The 21,263-nt window shown below is 42.8% G+C and overlaps 2 protein-coding genes across 3 annotated transcripts in view; both read left to right on the top strand.

Annotated features, from left to right (window-relative positions):
• Positions 1-6,713, top strand: part of LOC311044973 (uncharacterized protein) — a gene marked incomplete at both ends in the record, with an annotated part of 61,637 nt that extends 54,924 nt beyond the window's left edge. The window contains 6 exons of the mRNA XM_084056781.1: positions 817-1,046; positions 1,562-1,726; positions 2,105-2,182; positions 3,989-4,345; positions 5,558-5,920; positions 6,306-6,713. Of these exons, the coding sequence (XP_083912907.1) occupies positions 817-1,046; positions 1,562-1,726; positions 2,105-2,182; positions 3,989-4,345; positions 5,558-5,920; positions 6,306-6,713 (1,601 nt within the window). The remainder of the gene's footprint in view (positions 1-816; positions 1,047-1,561; positions 1,727-2,104; positions 2,183-3,988; positions 4,346-5,557; positions 5,921-6,305) is intronic.
• A 707-nt stretch (positions 6,714-7,420) lies between these two features.
• The window catches only part of LOC311046452 (uncharacterized protein), a 47,533-nt gene continuing 33,690 nt past the window's right edge, over positions 7,421-21,263 (top strand). For both annotated transcript variants that reach the window (XM_084058761.1, XM_084058760.1), the window contains exons 1-8: positions 7,421-7,538; positions 7,801-7,953; positions 9,087-9,203; positions 10,087-10,260; positions 14,026-14,215; positions 14,978-15,132; positions 18,602-18,714; positions 19,407-19,488. In XM_084058761.1, coding sequence (XP_083914887.1) covers positions 7,485-7,538; positions 7,801-7,953; positions 9,087-9,203; positions 10,087-10,260; positions 14,026-14,215; positions 14,978-15,132; positions 18,602-18,714; positions 19,407-19,488 — 1,038 coding nt within the window. In that variant the 5' untranslated portion in view covers positions 7,421-7,484. The remainder of the gene's footprint in view (positions 7,539-7,800; positions 7,954-9,086; positions 9,204-10,086; positions 10,261-14,025; positions 14,216-14,977; positions 15,133-18,601; positions 18,715-19,406; positions 19,489-21,263) is intronic.

Here is a 21,263-nt window from a genome sequence, read left to right as displayed (position 1 = left end):
CCTGTCTTACCTATTTATATTACATGTTGTCACGTGTCACTTGACCAATGTTAGCTTGGCTGATGGAAGCTCACTTCAAAAAATATAAATGATTTTTTGAAGTGACACACATATTTATAGGTTTCTATTTCGTCATGTGTCTCGCTAGCCAATCAAAGCACACCCTTTCAACATATTGTCACGTGTCACGCGAAGCTTGACCAATGTTAGCTTGGTGGACACACGGAAGGACGGAGACGAAAACATACTCTCCACCTCTGGCGGAGACAATGATTGAGTAATGCTTTGTCTTAAACGTTGACGGTCACAAGCACGGCCATAATTGATGATGGACTGATCAAAGGAACTACGGCAGCGTCGTTGATCCAATCAAAAGCGGAATAGGAGAACTGCATGTGAGTTTCACATCTATAGACTGTAGCCTGCTAAAAGAGAATGCTGTCAATTCTGAAAAGAAAGCAAGTTCAAGTAATGGCAACTGCTCAAATCCAACAATTATGTAAACCTATCCTGTTGGCTTTCTGTTGTAAGTCTCTCTTTGTCTCTTTTTCAGCATATAGCCTACATTAGCTATGTGTTTTTAAGCCTGTTAAAAGAGCATGTGCTATGCTGACCTGCAAATGGACTATTTTCAAGTGACGTGAAAAAGTTGAAATATAAGAGAGGAGAGGAGAATGGAGATACAGTACAAGGTTTTTGCCTGACAGCAACGATATGCTTCATCGGCATATCAAACGCCAATGGACAATAAGTCCATGCAAAAATGCATTTTTGACAGAAGAATATTTTCTAAATCTTCCACCATCTGCCTGCAAGGTATCCCAGGTAACAGCGGTGCTCAGGTGAGCTGGCTCCAGGAGGAAGGTCATCTCTCCGTCCTGGCAGAGCTGCAGGCCGGGGCTGACAACCTGACGGCTGAGTTTGAGGCGAGCAAGAGACGTCAGCCGGCCCCGCGGTGGGAGTTGGTCTCCAGGGTTCAGCATGGAAGCGAGGCCCTGCTTAAAAGAGGCCTGCCCAGCTCCATACAGGCCAGAGCGCATTACCAGGTACATGACGGTTCAAGTTGTCTTTACAGTACACGGCAGAACGCTGTCATTTTAAAGGACAGGGACTACGTTGTGTATAATTACACATTTGAACGGACAGAAATCGCATGCCTAGTTTTGCTAGGGCTCCATTCTAGGACCTCTTCTGTTCAATGTAGATCTACATGCTCCCACTGGCTCAGATTTTGGAAAACAACAAAATGTTAACGTAGTTATGCAGATGATAAATACATTTTAATAATTTGTAAATTACATTTACATATCACCAGGAGACAATTTTGGTCCAATACAAACTCTGAGTAAATGCATTGAACAAATCAACAAATGGATGTGCCAGAACTTTCTTCAATTAAAGAAAGAAAGACCTGAAGTATTTGTTTTTGGAGCCATGGAAGAACATCAGTGCATAGCTTCAATCGGTAATGTTAAAATAGTTGTGCGCTTTACAGATAAACTTGCGTTGCGTTGCCTTTTATTTATTAATTAAATGTATTCTATTTCTTGCCATTCTTCAGAAAGACAAAGAGGGGGTGAATGCAGGTTTGGTCCTTGACATGGAAGAGGAGAAAATGGTTGACATCCTTTTTGATGTTGGAGCAAACAATAGCAAAGCTAATGTGGCACTGTCACTATGGCAACAAATGAGGCAGCTCAAGGGAGTAATTCCGACCTCGTTACAGGTGAGAACACACAGCTTTTGATTTTTTCCTGACCTTAATATGCAAAACAAGACTGTAAAACAAGAATTTCAACAGAAAAGTACATTATTTTAAAGCTAAGGGTTGTGTGTGTGTGTGTGTGTGTGTGTGTGTGTGTGTGTGTGTGTGTGTGTGTGTGTGTGTGTGTGTGTGTGTGTGTGTGTGTGTGTGTGTGTGTGTGTGTGTGTGTGTGTGTGTGACGCACGTATTAATAATACCCGGTAAGCACACTGGTGTACTACAATGTTTAGGGTCACTACTCCATATTTTCTATATTTCCTTTGTGAAATTCCTCCATCGTCTCTCCCAGTTTTTTCTTTGACAAACAAACTCAGCCAACAGGGGGCCTTGTTTTCACAGATGAACTGCACAGGGGACGCCGCGGCAGACCGCCTCTCAGCCCAGTGTTCAGGAAGCGTGGCCGGCCATCCTGTGGAGGTACGAGCCTTTCGCTCCTATAGACCACACAGCAACAGGCACTGCTACGGCCTGGCGCTAGCTCACCCTAGTCTCAGAGCTCAAGCCAAAGGCTGCTACAGTCCCGCTGGTCAGATAGAGCTAAGGGCTAACCTAACCCATTCTTCCAGGCTCCTGCTGCTGTCCCTGGGCCTGCCCTCCGACTCCAGCCTCAGGCTCCTGCTCCGCCCTGGGCCTCAGAGGTGGGCCCTGGGGATCGGGCTGGCGGTCGGCCCCTGGCGGGCAGACCTGATCGGGGCACTGAGGCTGGAGGAGGCCGGGCTTTACGGCTGGCACGGGCTGTTTGAGTACGGCACCCCGAGTGTCACGCACAAGGCCGAGGTGACCGGCCGGATGAGGCTGGAAAGCTGGTGTCACGTGTGGGCAGACGTTAGGGGAGCGTGGGACTCGGTCAGCTCCAGCCTGGTGGTGTCAGCCCGGTGTGGAGGGGTGGGAAGGCTCGCCTGGGTGCAGGTCAGGGATGGGGAAGGCGGGGCGTTACGTAAGACCTCCGTAACCGTAACAGGGCGAGCCGGGAGCGGTGTACTCAAAGGTTCTCTGGGTGTGCAGAACCAGAAAGATTCCCTTCGCTGCTTCGCGTCAGTCTTGCTGAAGGACCATAAGGCCGAGCTGGGCTGGACCCTCCAGCACCAGTGGGCCTCTCTGGCGTCCACCGTCCCGGGAAGAGTGGACTTGCATGGGTCGGGCCAGCTCCGCAGCACCTCCCTTTCTGGTAGCGCACAGGTCTCTCTTGACACGCGTTCTGCCCAGCTAGATGTCACTGCCATCTGGGAGCCTCGTGTCTCTCTCAAGGCCATCCTCCAGCACAACTTGGCCAAGCTAACCGATGTGGGTGTACCAGCAGGACTCACTGTCAGCACGTACATCTGGCCCGGTCGGGCCTGGCTGGAGGTAGAGAGTGACGTGTGCTCAGCACTGGTCCTGGGACATCTCCGCAGAGGAGCGGTGGGCGAGAAGACGACCTGGAGTCTGTCTGTCCGCCAGCGATGTGTCCTACTGAAGGTTAGACGAGGAAACACTGGGAAGTCCCAGACAACCTGTTTCCCAGCCGAAGGAAAGGAACAAAGACATCTTCTCACCGGGAGATGACTTTCATCTTTCCATTGCATGATTGTATAATGTACAACACTCTCATATACGTATGTACACTGTCAAAACTGAACGATAAAACACAAAAAAGCTTGAGAGCTCATTTCCATTTAAGTTTTTTTTTACACTTTAAGTGTACGTGTGTGTGTAAACGTACCAGGTGTTGCCATGTGTTGGGTAGGTGGGTGGTTGGTTTCTGATACATACAAAAAAATAAAGTAAATAATAAATGCATTCAGTATGTTATATACATGTTATATACAGTACATTCAGAGAAGTGTTTTTGTAGGCCAACCCGGAAGTTATTCCGGCCATGGGTTCCCTTCGCTAACTTTCAGTGGAATCTTTGGCTTTGTGCTTTGGATAATTTGGTAATTCTGTAAAAGACAAGATCACTCCCTGTGTTTATGGTATTCACATGTTTGTTCAACAAGATAATCTCCACGAATCAACACACTTTTTATTGTACTATTTTTTAAACCACACTGCTGCTGACAGTTGCTTCAACAGTGTGGTAACAAACGAGAAACTCTCTTAGGCTTAACCACAGACCCTGAGAAAAAAACAAAACAAAAAAACGTTGGAAATCTGGCGAGTGATCCTACTGCAATCTCACTCCCAGGTTTCAGGGCTACAAACTGTATTATAATTGGATGTATTGTTAATTGTCTTCCACAGACTCTTCCCGTTTCCCAGTTCTTAGTGAATGGCTCCCTGCTCCATTCTGACGGCTCCACGCATCTGTATAGTTATCTCCAAGCGGATGGAGAAGACAAGGGCGTTATTAGCCTTTCTATGGCCTTTCACCCCCAGCTCAGCATCAGGGGCTCCATCCAGCACTCCATAGAGCGGATACAGGCTCTGGGCATCCCCACTCATGGTGCTCTGGTGCTGGGTCCTGCAACTGCTGATGTCCTTGGCATGGAGCTAGGCGTGGAGCTGGGGAAGTGCCACATCAAGGCCAACGCAGGGCAGAGCCAGCCGTCAAAGACAGATTACACTGTCAGTGTGTCTCACTACTGCCCCGCTCTCCAGGTAAGAATGTTCACATGGAGTGGAATTTTAAGGTCTCTTGCCTCGTATCACCTTTTCTTGGCTATTCTATTAATGAAAAAAATGAATCAATAGTTGCACCCTTACTGTGCTGTTTTATAATAATGATTATTGTTATGCCTCAGCCTCAGCCAAGGGCATTTGTTTTTGGGTTATCCGTCTGTCTGTCTTTCCATCCCATTCATTATGAATGTGATATCTCTTTAACACCTTGGGGGAATTTCATGACATTTGGCACAAAAGTCCAGTTGGACTTAAGATGAACTTTTACAATTTGGTGATAAAGGTCAAAGGTCAAGGACACTGACCTCACAAAACACATTTTTTGGATCAACAATTCCTATGCCAATTATGACAACATTTAAAATAAGTCTAATAGGATAAGAGGATTTGAATGAAGATTTGGGTGGTTTAAAAGTCAAACTCACTGTAATTCTGATCACTTATATTTCACCCACAAAAAAAAACACTTTTGTGTGAAAAGCTCTTTAGATATTACAGTTATCTCTCATTATTCTTTCCCCTCCATTATATCTCAGTTGTTCTCTCTCACTGATTCCCATCAGCACTCCTTCCTTTGAAACAGGAGTTCAAGCCAAGGTCAAGCTGGTGCTAATGTTTGACTAGCGACAGAGCAGAACGACACCTTCCATGTTGTTATGTCTCCTCTGCTTCGCACCAAGCAAGATAATAAAGTGTGTTTGGTTTTCTGGTGGGATGTCTCTATAGCAGGGGTTCCCAAACCTTAGAGCTCAAGACCAAAAAGATAATCTTGGTGTCTCCCCGGGACCCAAACGTACAAAAATACATTATGAATGAATCACTTAAGCCCTATCTCAATAATAGTGAAAATAGCCGATCTACAAGCTTGCAATGTGTCTCATCGCGTAAATTAACACTAAAGATGTTATTGGGCAGAAGATTGGGGTTGAGAGACGATGTTTAAAGATCCTTAAAGGCCTTGTTTTCAGGGTGAAGCTATTGTTTATGAATGCAGGTTTTGGACATGCATTTTGTGAATGCTGCGTGTATTTTCTGTGCTTTATGTGTGCATTTGTAATATTTGTTTTATGCGTTTGTGTTTTTTTTGTGTTCATGGTAGGGGTCGTGTCGCTGTGCCAGTGACTGTTTATAAATGCATGTGTGCGTGCATGAGCCACCTACTGTACATGTTTGCCTGCTTGTATCCCCCAGGGATCTGCCCTGCCGGTGTCGCTGGCCCTTGAGGGCCTCCTGTCGCTCGTCCCCTGCCAGCTGGCGCTGTCCTCCAGTCTGAGGGTGGACGGGCGTGACGTGGCCCTTGAGCTGGGCCAGACCTGCGGACCCCTGCGTCTCTCGGGGACCCTCACGCACTCCTTCCCCGGCCTCGCTGGCCTCGGCCTGGCCCCGAGGACCACCGCGGAGGCCTCCGCCTCCGACGACAAGGGGGCCTCCGGCCAGACTGGAGCCGTTCTGATCAGAGTTGGAGACTGTTCCGTCCGAGCGACGGGAACCATGGAGACCGAGGGAAGGACACAGTGGCACTGGGCCACTGAGTCTGACTGTCCCTACTTGCAGGTAGAGCTGTGGATATCACTGGTTATCACTGGTTAGGTTAATGTGGGGTCCAGGGACCCACAGGGAGCCTTGAGGGGGTTCCAGGGGGTTTCCTGGAACACTCCAGCTAAATGATTGTTAGTTAGGAACCAAATGGATCCTCACAGTTATATGTGACTACCTGTGAGTGTAAACTCTCTGAGTAAAGTTACAATGGAGTTTGAAGTTACTATGGGTTTATATAGGAAGTGTCTGATAAAATGGATATTAAATATCTAAATATTGAATTAAGTCTGGTGCACACAAAGACTAGACATTAAAATAAATTGACCCAGAAGTCAAAAAAATAAAAAATAAAACTGTGAAATCCAAAGTGAATCAATCTCCTCTCGTCTCTCCCATGAAGTCTCACCTGAACGGTTCAGTGGAGCTGGACCGCCAGGGTGGCGTGTGGACGGCCAGCGTGGTCCACAGCGGCGTGGACGACCAGAGGGCCTCACTGAGACTGAGTGCAAGGACCGGCCCCGAGCGCTGGCATCTGGAGGGCCAGCTCAGTCACAACAACCTGGGGGATCTCTTCAGGGGGGTACCGGGGAACGGGAGGCTGCTGTTAACCGGCAGGCGGACGGAGGAGGAGGAGGAGGAGGAGGAGGAGGAGACACAGGGGGGCTACAACTACGACGCTGAAGCTCTGGTGCAGATTGAGGAGTGCATCGTCAGAGCTGCCGGGGCCGTCGTGACGGGGAACGGCCAGCAGGGGTCCCTGTCGTATCACAACAACTGCACTGTGTTACAGGCAAGTGCATGGGAGTAGCCAACAATTGGAACTGAAGCACTATAAAATTGAAGCTGATAAATGGGTACTCTCCCCTGATTAGCTGAAATTGGTATTGGCAACACTTCTGACAATGTATTCTATTTTTTTCTTTTAAGAGCTGGAAAGTCACTGAACAAACACTCTACAGCAATATCACGATATACATTTTTTTTTGGCCACGGCCCCCCATCTGAAAATGTTTTGTGCCAAGGGACCCCCAGAAGAGAAGCTTTGTGTTGAAAGATTTCTAAATTATTCAAAAATGACTCCATTACTCCATTGTTTTAAAGTAAAGATTTGTATTTATTTATTCAAAAATAATCGATCTACAAGCTCACAACGTGTTGCATCGTGACGCGTTGTGAGCTTGTAGATTGGCAATTTTTGAATAGCCTAAGTATAAAGTAGGGTTAAAGTGGTTAAACTGATTGTGATGCTATAATATCAACTATTAACTTGCTGGGGACCCCACTTTGAGAACCACTGATTTAGATTACTCCCTGTTTTGATTGCTTGATTGAATACTTCATTAACAGTTTGCAAAAAGTACAGAGGTACAGTCATACAATTATGCTAAAAGGATAACACAAAATCCCTGAGGCTTGTTTCCATTGTGGTCCTATGTATTCAATTCATCAAGTTCTTGTTCTTGTGTTCAGTGTGTAACATGGCAGAGCCTGTGTGTGTTTGCAGGATTTGAGTCCAGACCGACTGCAGGCCTCCGGGTCGGTTCTCACCTCGCAGACACTCTTTGACTCGCATGTCTCCATGGCGATCGATAACAAACGACTAGAGGCTTTGATAACGATGAGGAACGATGAGGTATGGAAATACACAAGAATATCGTAGCCTCTGAGAAGTATGTGTTGAAAAATGGACATACCCAGTATATAAAAGCGCCTAATTTTTTTTACTTAAGTACAGTACTTGAGTAAATGTACTTTCCACCACTGAGCATTTTAGCAAAGATTTTCTTTCAGGTGCCAAAATGAATGAATAAATTAAAAACAGTCTACATTACGATTACTGTATGCACGTGTGTTGGTGTAAATAAACAATAAAAGTGTGTTTCTGTGCTTTTCAGCATAGAAATGATGCTTCAGCCTCTCTCAACCACTCTGTGCCCCTGATGAAGCGGGTGGGCATCCCCACAGATGCTGCTGTCACATTGAACTCATTGAACCATGCAAATGGCTCCTACCATTATGTCCTGCACTGCACTGTCACAAAGCAACAGGTAGGAGGCAATAAGGCACTGGTTCTCAAACCTTTTCATGTTAAGGACCCCCAAAATGATATGTATTTGGCTGCGGACCTCCCATCTCCCGTGTGTGTGTGTGTGTGTGTGTGTGTGTGTGTGTGTGTGTGTGTGTGTGTGTGTGTGTGTGTGTGTGTGTGTGTGTGTGTGTGTGTGTGTGTGTGTGTGTGTGTGTGTGTGTGTGTGTGTGTGTGTGTGTGTGTGTGTGTGTGTGTGCGCGCGTGCGTGTATTGGAGTGAGTGAGTGAAAGAGAGTGAGATAATTATGGAGAGAGCATATTTAAGTAGTTTTGGGTCTTTTAACCTTAGCCAAGTGACTTAATAATTTGCAATTGAACAGCTGAAAAACAACAATAACGGTAAATTGTGTACAGCTGGTTCATTGATATCTGGGACCTTGACATGATGAAATCCCCCGCCCCCCCCCCACACACACACACATACTCACACACTTCGAAAATATTTGGGAAAACAAGTTGGGAAGCACTTCTTATGTTTAATGTTATTATGTTGTCGATGGAGTCACACGGTTGAGTTTCCACAGCACTGGCTCACTGGCTATTACAGCACAATGGCTGTAATAATGGCTCATCTCTGAAATCACACACACATTGTTTTCCACCCGAAAAACAGTCAGGGCCAGATGCAGTGTAACATGTCGACAACATTAGAAAAGATCAAAAGCACGACTCTCTTCACTTATTCACATGTACATCTATGGGAAGGTTTGAATATCGTGTGGCCCTGTGATTACAAAATGCTATTCTCTGTCCTCTAAATGGATATTTTACATCTGTGGTTCGCAAAGTGGGGTCCGGAGACCACCAGGAGTCCTTGAGGTGGTTCCAGAGGGTCCCCAGCAAAAAAGCATTCTACAAGCTCACAACATGTTGAATATCTTTTTTTTTTTTTTTTTCTCAAAAATACTTTTCATATCTTGTATGGGGGTCCCTGGCAGGAAATCTTTTCAGATGGGGTCTGCGACCAAATACATATTAATTTGGGAATTTGTAATGAAAAAGTTTGAGAACCACTGCTATACATAATGTCTTTCTTCACTATACTGTAGAGCTCCTCATTGATGTGATATTTTTGTCCATGTTTATTTGACAGCTGATACAAGAGGTGACAGTGGAAAAGAGCTCTGGGGATGTGAGAGTCCAGAGTGTTTTGCGGCACACTGTGAGCTACCTGAAGAAATCTGGACTGCCTGAGAACAATACGGTTCAGGTCAGACACACAATTGACTGATTTTCTTTTTCCTTATATAGTGATAATAGCCGATCTACAACCTCAAAACATATAGCTTCTGCTACGTGACTCGTTGTGAGCTTGAAGATTGGCTATTTTTGCTATTTTTTGTACGACGAAGTATGCATATTGTGCCAGTATAATCTTTTTTTTCTTCTTTGTAAAACACTCATCGCTTCCTCTCTTTCTCTGTATCTCTCACTCTTTTCTTTCCTCTGGCTCAAAACGACCTCTATTTTTTACCTTGACAACATTATATGTGATTGATGTGAGTTGTGACCTCTTGTTCACTGAGTTGCCTACATTTGGAACATGTTTGTGTTTATAGTGATTGTTCTCAGTTACAGCATCATAAATATGATCGGGTATTACCATAAACGTTCATAAATATGGTTTGGTATTACTGTAAACCATTGTAAATATGGTCGGATGTTACCATAAATGTTCGTAAATATGGATGGGTATTACCATAAAAAATAGCATCATAAATATTATTGGGTATTACCATAAATGTAAAAAAATATGGAAAGGTGTTACCGCAAGTCCATCATAAATTTGGTCGTTTGTTACCGCAAGCGTACGTAGATATGAACGTTAAAAACATTACCGTAAAAAAAACATCATAAATATTGTTGGGTGTTACCATAAATGTAAAAGAAATATGGTCAGGTATTACCGTATGTCCATCATAAATTTGGTCGTTTGTTACCGCAAACGTACGTAGATATGAACGTTAAAAACATTACCGTAAAAAAAACATCATAAATATTGTTTTGTGGTACCTTAAATGTAAAAATGGTCAGGTGTTACCGTAAACGATCAATAACTACGGCCATGTTTCTTGTACCTGCTGTGAGAGCAGATAGTGCTCGGTTGTGGTGAGGGGAAGAACTTGAGTGTGCAGGCCCAGCTTGGAGCCCAGCGGGCGGGCTTGAAGCTCAGCATGAAGGCCCTCCCCGTGACCACGGAGTTAAGGGGAACCGTCTGGCACAGCTGGCACTGGCTCCAGGACAAAGGACTGCCACTCAGTACCGAGGTAATACGATACACATTGGCATGGAAGGACTCTTTTATTGTATCAACAGTGGTGGAAGAAGTACTCAGATTTTTGAAATAAGAAAAAAGTAAGTAAAAGTAGCAATACCACAATGTAGTATTGCTATCAAAATATACTGTACAGTGCCAAAGTAAAAGTACTCAAATCTATTCGAAAAAATAGCCAAAAATAGCTGATCAATTTTTTTTTTTGAATAATAGAATACAATAAAAATTGCCCAAAATAGCTGTTCTACAAGCTCACAACATGTCGTGATGCCACGTGTTGAGCGCTTGTAGATTGGCTTTGTTTTTGTATATTGTCTATTTTCAAATATCTGAAGTTAATTGGTTAATGTATGTTTTGTAATAATACTATATTAAAATTAAATCTAAAACATATTTTCTCTGAGATGTACTCAACTAAAGTAAAAGTACCTTGAAATGACAGTACAGTACAGTAACCCTAAGCCTTATCAGATCATAGATGGAGATTAGTGAAACATTGCTGAGGTGTATCACACGTATACATCCAGACGTTGTTTTCATTAACCACTTAAACCCCTATACTTGGTTGACCGGAGTCCCTCTGGGCTCTATGTTAGTGACTTTTCTCTTTCTCTATCTTTGCTGAAAATAGAACGTTTTCTCCAGAATATGCATGCTGGGATTTAAGCAGTTAAAACCGTTAAAAATGAATTAAGTCCAGGACGAATCCATAAATCATGCCTAATTTATTGCCTACTGAGAAGGTGTTGCTTGCTCACAGGAAATTCTTGTTCTTTCTTTTGCATTCCTAACCACTTAAGCCCTATTTTATCACTGTTTAGGCTATATAAAACTGCCCACAAAAAGTTCAGAGACGTAACTTTGGTCGATTATTTCACCCCTTCAATAATAACAATTGGTATTGTATTTTATATCATTTGTGTAGTTGATTAGTCACCTTTACAACGTGCAATCGTGGAATGAGCAACACAGCTAAACGTGTGGGTAGCGACCTACAAAACGTTTTCCAAAATCCCCCAATATGCTTCTGTTGGTAATCGCTCTCGTTTTGAGCGCCCTGAGAGGTGTGTGACTGCCACCTGAGCGTGGAGCATGAACACCGGCTTCCATTTGCCCTATTGCACGGGCCTTATCCTGAAGGGACAAACGTGACATCTTTCCATGTTTCCAGTGTTGCTGCTTGGAGCATACACAAACTGGTGTGCTGGCAGGTCGCTCAAAACAAGAGCGATTACCAACAGAAGCATATTAGGGGATTTTGGCAAGTTTTTGGGGGGGCGCTACCTACACGTTTAGCTGTGTTGCTCATTCCACGATTGCACGATCCTTACAAGTTATACCTCGTTGTGAAGGTGACTAATCAACGATAGAAATTATATAAAATACAATGCCAACTGGTATTATTGAAGGGGAGAAATAATCGACCGAAGTTTAGTTTCCGAACTTTTTGTGGGCAGTTTTATGTCTATTACTAGTGTAATGTCTAGTTTTACATAAGCAGTTTTTTCCCCCATACAGATATTCCTAAAACAATAACATAAGACTAGCTGCTAATCTTTGCTCCATAGGTTCTTATGCATTAATAGTGTGTTGCACCTTGCACCTAAAGGGCAACATGTGCTGCCTTACTCTGGCCTATGTGTAGTTTCTCCATCATCCTCTTTAGCTGCACTGGACCACACAGCCAGACTGTAGTCAAGGTGGGATAGATAGAACCAGGGCCTGGATAACCTGGGCGGCAGATGTTGGCATTAAGTAGTGGAGGAAGAAGTTCTCAGATTTTTTTTTTTTACTTAAGTAAAAGTAGTAATACCACATAAAACATAAAAACATAACATGAAAATACTCAAGCATAAGGTTGCATAGCCACAACATGTGGGTATAAGTTGTGAGCTTGTAGATCGGCTATTTTCAATTAACCAAAGTATAACATAAGACATAATTGGTTAATGTAAGTTTTGTAATATTAATCCAAATCTACAAAGTAACTTGTAGCTAAAGTTTTCTAATAATTGTAGTGGAGTACGAAGCACAATATTTGCCTCTGAGATGGAGCACTGAGAAATGGAAATACTAAAATAAAGTATATAAGTACTTCAAAATTGTACAGAACTTGAGTAAATGTACTGTACTTAGTTACTTTCCACCACTGGGGTTAAGTGCTCCACATATCTCCTGATTATGGACAGCCCCCTTCACATTTCTTACTTATGTTTTCAATATGAGTGGACCATGTAAAACGACTGTCTAATGTAATGCCAAGCAGTTTTGTTTCATCTACCTGTTCAATTCCTAAATCTCGCTAAGGTAAATTGAGTTTGAGATTTGACCTTTGTATGTAATGTGAGCCAAAACAATACATTTTGCTTTCGAGATGTTTTCAATCTGATATGCTTTGTAATTCCTTGTCTAGAACCACAGTCATGTCTTTCAGATTAGTGGCTGGCATTATACACAGTGATGTCGTCAGCCTACATTGGCCCTGTCTAAGATCAATGGCTGGTCAATGGGGTGAACGATAATAGCCCAAGGCAGCTTCCCTTGTGGAATGTATGTTTAATATGAGAGAGACTCCCATTGAAGAATGCTCTTTGTGATCTGTTGTTTATCCACATCACTGCAGAGGATGAGACACCATACAGTAAGTTTATCTGACAGCAGATTGTGATCAATAACGTCAAAGGATGCACTATAATCCAGCAATACTGACCCCACGTGACTAGTCTCTTATTGCCACAACAGTACATCCATTTTCATGTCAAGGTCATCAAATTGATACGTATTTGGCCCACGGACCCCATCTGAAAAGATTTTGTGCCAGCCAGGGACTCCTTTAGAGGATGACTTCACCCATTTTCAACCTATCTTCATATAAGTGGTCCTCATTATTAATGCTCATTATAATATGGTGCTATTTTTTTCTACTCGTCTGTGTCTCAGAGGAGGGCTGTGGACAGTTTGGAAACTGCCTACATCATTGACATCAGTGATGGGGTAATAGAAACTGCAGGTTTTATATTACTGGAAAGACAGCATGCTATATTGGATGCTATTGTTCTCGCATTAATAAAAATCTAAATAAAAAATTGAAATGTTGGAGAAAAAAAAACCTGCCCAACTTTGATGTCACTGGTAGCCAGGTTTCCACAGCCCTCCTCTGAGACGCAGACTAGAGTCGAAAAAAATCATACAATTTTATCATATTTAGTATTAGTGAGGACCAATTATATGAATATAGTTTGAAAATGGGTGAAGTCGTCCTTTAAGAGAAGATACGTTTATCAAAATGATTCCGAATTGTTCAAAATGTTTCAATATTTTTTTCCAAAAGATTCAAAAATTGCAGACTTATCAATCAATGTTTCACAGTTTATCATAACATTAAGGTAAGATAAGGCAAAGAAAATCTATCTGTCGGGTGGAGACCTCATATGTCCAAAACTGTTACTTTTCAGGATTCATATTCAAAAGCAGCAAAAGTAGCAGATCCACAAGCTCGAAACGCATCGCTTCACGCTGCGTTTCGAGCTTGCATATCTGCTACTTTTGATGCTTTTATGTGACGCTGTAGTATGATCAAGTAGGGCGTTCATTTACGAAAAAACACAAAAAGTTAAGATATGGAGATAAGGAGGTTTCCGGCCCTGAAGCGACGAAATACAAGAGAACGCCCAATAAGCATGTCAGATTGTGTCCATATACTGTACTGAACTGTTGAGCAATTAGCGATGACATTCCCCCTCTCTGTCTGTCTCAGGCCCTGTGCTCCATGGACGGGCCTTTGTCTCAGCTTCAGTCCAAGGCACAGCTCACAGTGGACGGACACAGACTGCTGCTCTCTGCTCTTAACGTCAGTGCAGCGAGTGGGAGACTGGCCTTGCTGCTCTCTGTCAGTCAGACAGGAAGACCACTCCACCTGGATGCCGTGATGGCTGCGCAGTTCACAGGTCATGCTCAGCAACTGTGATTGATTGAATACGTTATTATTAGTCAGAAATGTAAAACAGCATGTGGTACAGTAAGACGTTAAAGCTAAAAAGGATTTGGAAGAAAGTATTTGTATCCAATTCATCAATATAGCGTACAAAACCTTTTGGTCTCCTGATAGATGTTTTTTCAGGCCAGTTTTGAAAGAAACCAGTGTTACACATCCTTTAATGGATGGCATTCCACTGTATGTTGAATTTGATTTGAACCTTGGATTGCATGGCTACCTGGCCATGATATACGTACCAAGTATCCCAAAATGTGTCTTCCTTTCCTTTTTGCGTCTGCTGAAAACAGTTCCTGGAGGAAAGATAGATTCAGAAAGATTGATTTCTATTATTATGCATAAAATTGTGTGAAATCTAAAACTAAAACCATCAATCTAAAAAGAAAAACAAAGTTTCCAGTGTTATGGCCGAAGCTGTGAATAGATAATAATAATGTTTTGACTTACAGTATATGTGGTCCTTCAATCCTGACTATTTTATCTGCTAACATAAGACTATAACCCCATACTTCACATTGGATAACCAGAGTTCAGGAAATGCAGCAGATTATGTCCAAATGAATTTATCTATTGGTTCTCAAAGTGGGGTGTGGGGACCAGCTCACAGTGCCTCACTTTGTGGCGCACTGCGGGCTTGTATATCTGCTATTGGGGGTCCTTGGCACAAAAAGATTTTGATTACTGATTCAATCAATGGATGTGTCCTCGTCTCTAGGACCCCTCAGAAGCCTGTCCATGGATGTGCGTTGTGCTGGCCGCAGGTTGTACCTGCTGGGGGATGTGAGAGGTTGGGGCACACATGGAGGCTCCAGAGAGGCCAGAGTCACCTTGAAGCACAGAGCGCACGGACAAACCAGCCCCGTCTTACAGGTGAGGGTTTTATCTGAGGGTGACCAAACCATAACCATAAATAGGTAGACACCTCATTAGCCACTGGGCTACACATTAGCACCGCCCCGATATTATGTAGCCCAATTTGAAAACAGTATATGAAAACCCAATTTCATTATTTAACAAAGTATCCTACATCATAACATAAATACATGTCTGACATTTATAGCAAACCAAACCACGTGAAAATTGGTTGAGAATTTATCGAGTTATGATGCTTTTAATAGTGGACAGACCTCCTGCTTCAGTAGACATACAGTACAGTACATGGGAGGCACGGCTGTCCCCACAAAATATGGCGGCCGCGATAAGACACACCGCTCCAATGAACAGCAGCAGCCAATGAGTTATCTACGGACCAAACACACGTGTTATTTTCACAGCACCATGTTTAATTGATAGCAGATACACAGAGAAGTCAAGGTTCTGAGGCTGTGGGCGCAATCTTCCATAAACAAACACCCCAGATGGGACTCGAACCCACAATCCCTGGCTTAGGAGGCCAGTGCCTTATCCATTAGGCCACTGGGGCTGTAAAAATGGCACATCAAAGGCTGTACTCACAGCCAATAGAGGGCGGAATGGAACAGAGAGCTGACGAGATACATTCCAGATGTGTAAAAGGTTAACAGATTCATATTTGCACCCACATTAAACTCTGAAAGCAGCTCTTCACAGGCATGAAAGTGTTTTGGAGGAGGTTTGGTATAAATCCATCACTACACTTATTATGGGCCCTCTAGAACTGAGACTCTCAAAGTGAAATCCTCTTTTTGTAATCTCTGGGGCTTAGCAATTGACATAGACAGCTTCAGTACAGCTCATTTCAGAAGGCAGAAGCTAGAGCTCTAACAAGCTGTACGAAAGCTGAACACTTTATACCAACTCTCAGATCTCTGCACTGACTTCCAGTGAGTCATAGACTTTTGTTGCTGTCGGGCGGAAACCTCTTATCTCCATATTTTAACTTGTTGTGTTTTTTCGTAAATTAACGCCCTACTTGATCATACTACAGCGTCACAAAAAAGCATCAAAAGTAGCAGATCTGCAAGCTCTAAACGCTGCCTGAAGCAATGCGTTTTGAGCTTGTAGATCTGCTACTTTTGCTATTTTTGAATTTGAATCCTGGAAAATAACAGTTTTGGACCCAAGAGAGACGATTTATTTTGTACATAAATTGCACACCTGCTTACAATAGACAGGTGCGAAGGAGGGGAACAGCCAATGTTGAGAAAAGAAGTAGTCCCACTTACTTCACGTACAAAACAATTTATTAGACTACAACGTTTCAGTCAACTGACCTTCATCTGGTACCTGTTAACAGATGAAAGTCAGTTGACCGAACCGGTGTACGTTATAAATTTGCTTTCTAAGTGAAGACAGTGTGTGGGACTACTGCTTTTCTCTATTAGAATTTAAATTGGTGGTCTTTAAATCACTCAATATTTTAATAAATACAGGATACACACTGTATCCTGTTTTCACACTGTTTTCACACTGTTTTCACACTGTTCACACTGTTTTCGATGCTCCCAAAGTGAAATATTGTCTCTATCGGGTGGAAACCTCACATGTCCAAAACTGTTACTTTTCAGGATTGAAATTCAAAAATAGCAAAAGTAGCAGATCTACAAGCTCAAAACGTGTCGCTTCGCGCCGCATTTCGAGCTTATTTATCTGCTATTTTGGATACTTTTGTGTGACGCTGTAGTATGATCAATTAGGGCATGAATTTACGAAATAACTTATCTAGAATATGGAGATAAGAGGTTTCTGCCCGACAGCGACAATATATGAAGTGCACAACAATTTTGCCCAGAATGCTCTTCCTCAGATCCATAAGCATAAACGTTGTACTTGGCGAAGTTTTGTACACTTAAATGTCCCTTTGAGAGCATTGAAAACATGGTGTGGATGTATTCTCTATGAAGATTATACTATAATATCTTCTCTCGTAATGGCGTTTATCCTGCACCTGTTTACATTTTCATTCAGATGTGCGTGTACTCTCTTGGACGGCAAACATGCAGTAGTTATGCCAAACATAGTTGGAACAAACTCCCAGAGGATCCAGTGCGTGTGCCAACTCTGTCTACGTTAAATCCATCTGCTGCTTTTATTAAAACTGTTCAGCTTACACCTGTTTATATTAAAACAACTTTTAATATCTGTATCTTTATGCTTTTAAATGCTTTTTTTTGTTGTCGTTGAATGCCTTTATGTAAAGCGCCTTGAATAGAAAATGTGCTTGTAACAGAGGACAGATAACGGCAGTATTTGGTACACCGTTTTTATTTATTCCCAGAGATTTACAGAAAACATACATGCAGCTGTTTGCCATGCTGTAGGCATAAGCTCATGAATTAGTTACTCTATGGCCACATGGAATGTCTGGAATCTAAGGAGAGAGCGCATGAATAGCTGTGGTGATGTGTGTGTGGGGGTGGCTGATATACTGTTTCTCAGGGCTTCCCAAACTTTTCAGCTCGAGACCCAAAAAGATACATTTGTAGTGTAGGCTATAGGGATGATGAACAGTGAGAGGGTCATTATTGAGAAATAAACCCGGACAGGATGATTAGACCCAGACGCAAAGTGATTGGACTAATCACCCTGAAGGGGTTTATGTCTCCATAAGGACCGGCTCTCTGTTCATTATACTGCTTATTACACGGCTATACTTAATAATAAATCAATCAATAATTTGACACAAAATATAAAAACAAAGGATTTTATTGATTTAAAAAGGATTCCATTGCTTACAGTAAACATTATTGTCCGTTTACACCTGGTTTGAAATGCATAAAGTTGTACCGTATCATACTGTAGAAATGCTATCCCCCCCCATCTTCCTCGCTCTCTGATGGGGGAAAGCCACGACTTAAGACAGCTGTGGCTAATATGCAACCCAGCCTGGCTAGATTTCAATCTTGTCTGGCTGACAGAATGATGAGTTTAGGAAGAAGGCAAATTTTGATTTGACATTCAAAAAAGCCTGTAGCAGAGGATGGTTTCGATCCATCGACCTCTGGGTTATGGGCCCAGCACGCTTCCGCTGCGCCACTCTGCTGTGAGTCACTCCAGATGGGACTCAAACTCATAATCCCTGGCTTTGGGAGGCCAGTGCCTTATCCATTAGGCCACTGGGGTGATATGAACAAAGTATTGGATGAAGCGTGAAGAAATCGTCTCTGTCAGTTGGAAATGTCTAAAACTGTTACTTTTCAGGATTCAAATTCAAAAGTATCAAAAGTAGCAGATCGACAAGCTCAAAACGTGTCGCTTCGTGCCGCGTTTCGAGCTTGTAGATGTGCTACTTTTGATATAACACAAAATGTTAGAATATGGACATAAGAGGTTTCTGCCCGACAGCAACGAAATGATTCTGCTGTGGCTGCTTGTGGTGACCTTTCAGTGGAATTGTCTTCTAGTAACCATGTGTTTGTAGGTAGAAGCGTGGGGCAGAATCACTGACTCACAGCTGAGGTGTTCTATGGCTGTGAACCCTGAGCTCACCTCCTCACTGGCACTGATCATCCAGGGACACCGTCTTCCTGACAGGTAAACACACACTAACACACACTAACACACACTAACAAACACACAAAATAGCTGATCTAAAAGCTCACAACGCGTCGCAATGTTTTGCGTTGGACCTGTCGTGGGCCTGTAGATTTGCTATTTTCAGCACACCTCACCGCTGTACAACGATGTGTTCATAGTATGGACAGAGAGACAAAGAGTGTAAAAACTCAAAAGGAAATCCAGTGACCCAGATGATGCACTTAAACACTGGACACATTCCATCTGTGTGAAGGTCTGTGACACTAGAACAGCCATTCCCAACATGGCTGTGGACTGGGGCCCACTTGTGGCCCGTGAGGATACTGCAAGTGGGCCCCCAAATAATTATCAAAACACTAAGATTTTTTATAATAATTTTACGACTAATATTTAAAAAATAATGTAAAAAAAAGGACACATGGTATTCTTTCTTTAAAACCTTGAAAAATCTGTTTTCATTGTGATACCGATAAATAAGAACTTAAAGTATACTACGTTAGTGCCTATTGATCCAAGCTGGGAAACACAATCGATTGATTGATCATTCAAATAAACATGCTCTGGAAATGCACGCGGCCCACCCATCTGATGATGGTCAGATGGGTGGGCTGCAAACTCGAACATGCTGCTGCTGCTGTTCAACACTATAATCTCTTATTATATTGACTGATGGACATCCTTTTGTCCAGTAAGGAGATGATGCTGAAGGTGGTGCAGAATATTCCCCAGCTGTTGATCTACCTACCTGCTCAACTCAACGGCAGGGCTCAGGTTGGTTTACACTGTTACAGTACATTATGTGTATAAATGGCACATCGTTGCTGTCGGGGCAGAAATCTCCATATTTTGCCTTTTTTCATAAATTAACGCCCTACTTGATCACACTACAGTGTCACACAAAAGCATCAAAAGTAGCAGATATTTGTATTCATGTATCGTATATAATGTATATGTTAGTGTGGGGGTAAATGGTGCATTTATATAGCGCTTTTATCCAAAGCACTTTACATAGATTGTGCATTACATTCACCCTTTCACACACACATTCATACACCGATGGCGGAGGAAACCATGCAAGGCACCAACCTGCTCATTGGGAGCAATTAGGGGTTCAGCGTCTTGCTCAAGGACACTTCGACACTAACTCTGGGGGAGCCCCGGATCGTACTGGGAACCCTGCGGTTCCCATCCGGCCACTCTATCTGGCTCTACCTGAGCCACTGCCGCCCCGGGGTGTGTTTGCAACGTGTATTGGCTGTGAATCCCGGTTTTAAAATCAGTTTGTCACAGCCCCAGTGGCCTAATGGATAAGGCACTGGCCTCCTAAGCCAGGGATTGTGGGTTCGAGTCCCATCTGGGGTGTTTATTTATGGCAGCCTGCAGCCACAGCCTCAGCACCTGAACTCCCCAGTTACTTCCAACAATTAAACATGGTGCTGTGAAGATCACGTGTGTTTGGTCACTCTCAGATGAAGTCTTAGACATAAATATGTCGGTAGGCTAAGGGGCAAACCCCCTTCGCTGAAATTGAAGCTCACTTTCGGGTTTTCGTTCAGCCTGCTGTTCCTTTAAAGTCTTTTTTAAATCAGCATGATATGCATTTAGTAAATTATGGTCCCATATTTGTTTTAATTAATGATAAATTATGGCATGTTTCTAGGGTTTCTACTGGTTCTATCGAGTGAAGACCCGCCCTCGCTGCGGTTGCAGCCAATAGCATTAATCTCTGGTTCCATTTCGAACCGGATATAGAAAGATGACGAATTTGAAATCGCTGTAAAATGAATTTACGGTCTATAGAAACCAATGCCGTAACGTTGTTTTCCAGTGGACCTGCATGTTACACAGCCTCCATATTATGCAGGGAAGCTTGTCATAACATGCAATGCAAGAAATGTCTGAGTTGGGACTAAAACTGTTTTCTGTTTTATAACCATTACTGTTACTATCTAAGATGCGTTTTTTTTGTGTGAAAACACTAATTTTTACTTAAAAAATTATCTTATATCATAGCATAAAAACATAGTTGACATTTATAACAAACCAAACCGCATGGAAATCGATTGAGAATTTAGTGATGATTTTAATTGTGGAGAAACCTCCTGCTTCAGTAGACATACATGGGACATGGGACAAATATGCCTTAGGAGGCGATGACACATCGCTCCAATAAATCGCAGCAGCCAATGAGGTATCTACGTTTATACATCGTCTCTGTCGGGTGTTTTGAGACGCGTTTTGAGCTTGTGGATCTGCTACTTTTGATGCTTTTGTGTGATCAAGTAGGGAGTTCATTTTCGAGAAAAAAAAAATATATATATATGGAGATAAGAGTTTTCTGCCCGACAGCAACAATATATATCTCACCTGTATGACGGGGCTGGTGTGTCTGTGCAGGCTGTGCTTCAAGGTGCATTTGCAACACATCAACAAAGTTTGTTGACATGGACCTTAAACACTTGTGTTGCACCAGTCTGCCAACAAACATGTCAGATATGGCTTGAATGCAACTCACTTCAAAATTGAGAAGGTCTTGAATAAACTGG

The sequence above is a fragment of the Gymnoscopelus microlampas genome, assembly GCF_963454915.1.
Source record: "Gymnoscopelus microlampas genome assembly, chromosome: 5".
Lineage (NCBI taxonomy): Eukaryota > Metazoa > Chordata > Actinopteri > Myctophiformes > Myctophidae > Gymnoscopelus > Gymnoscopelus microlampas.
The sequence above is the reverse complement of the archived record's forward strand: the minus strand, read 5'-3'. Positions and strand labels throughout refer to the sequence as shown.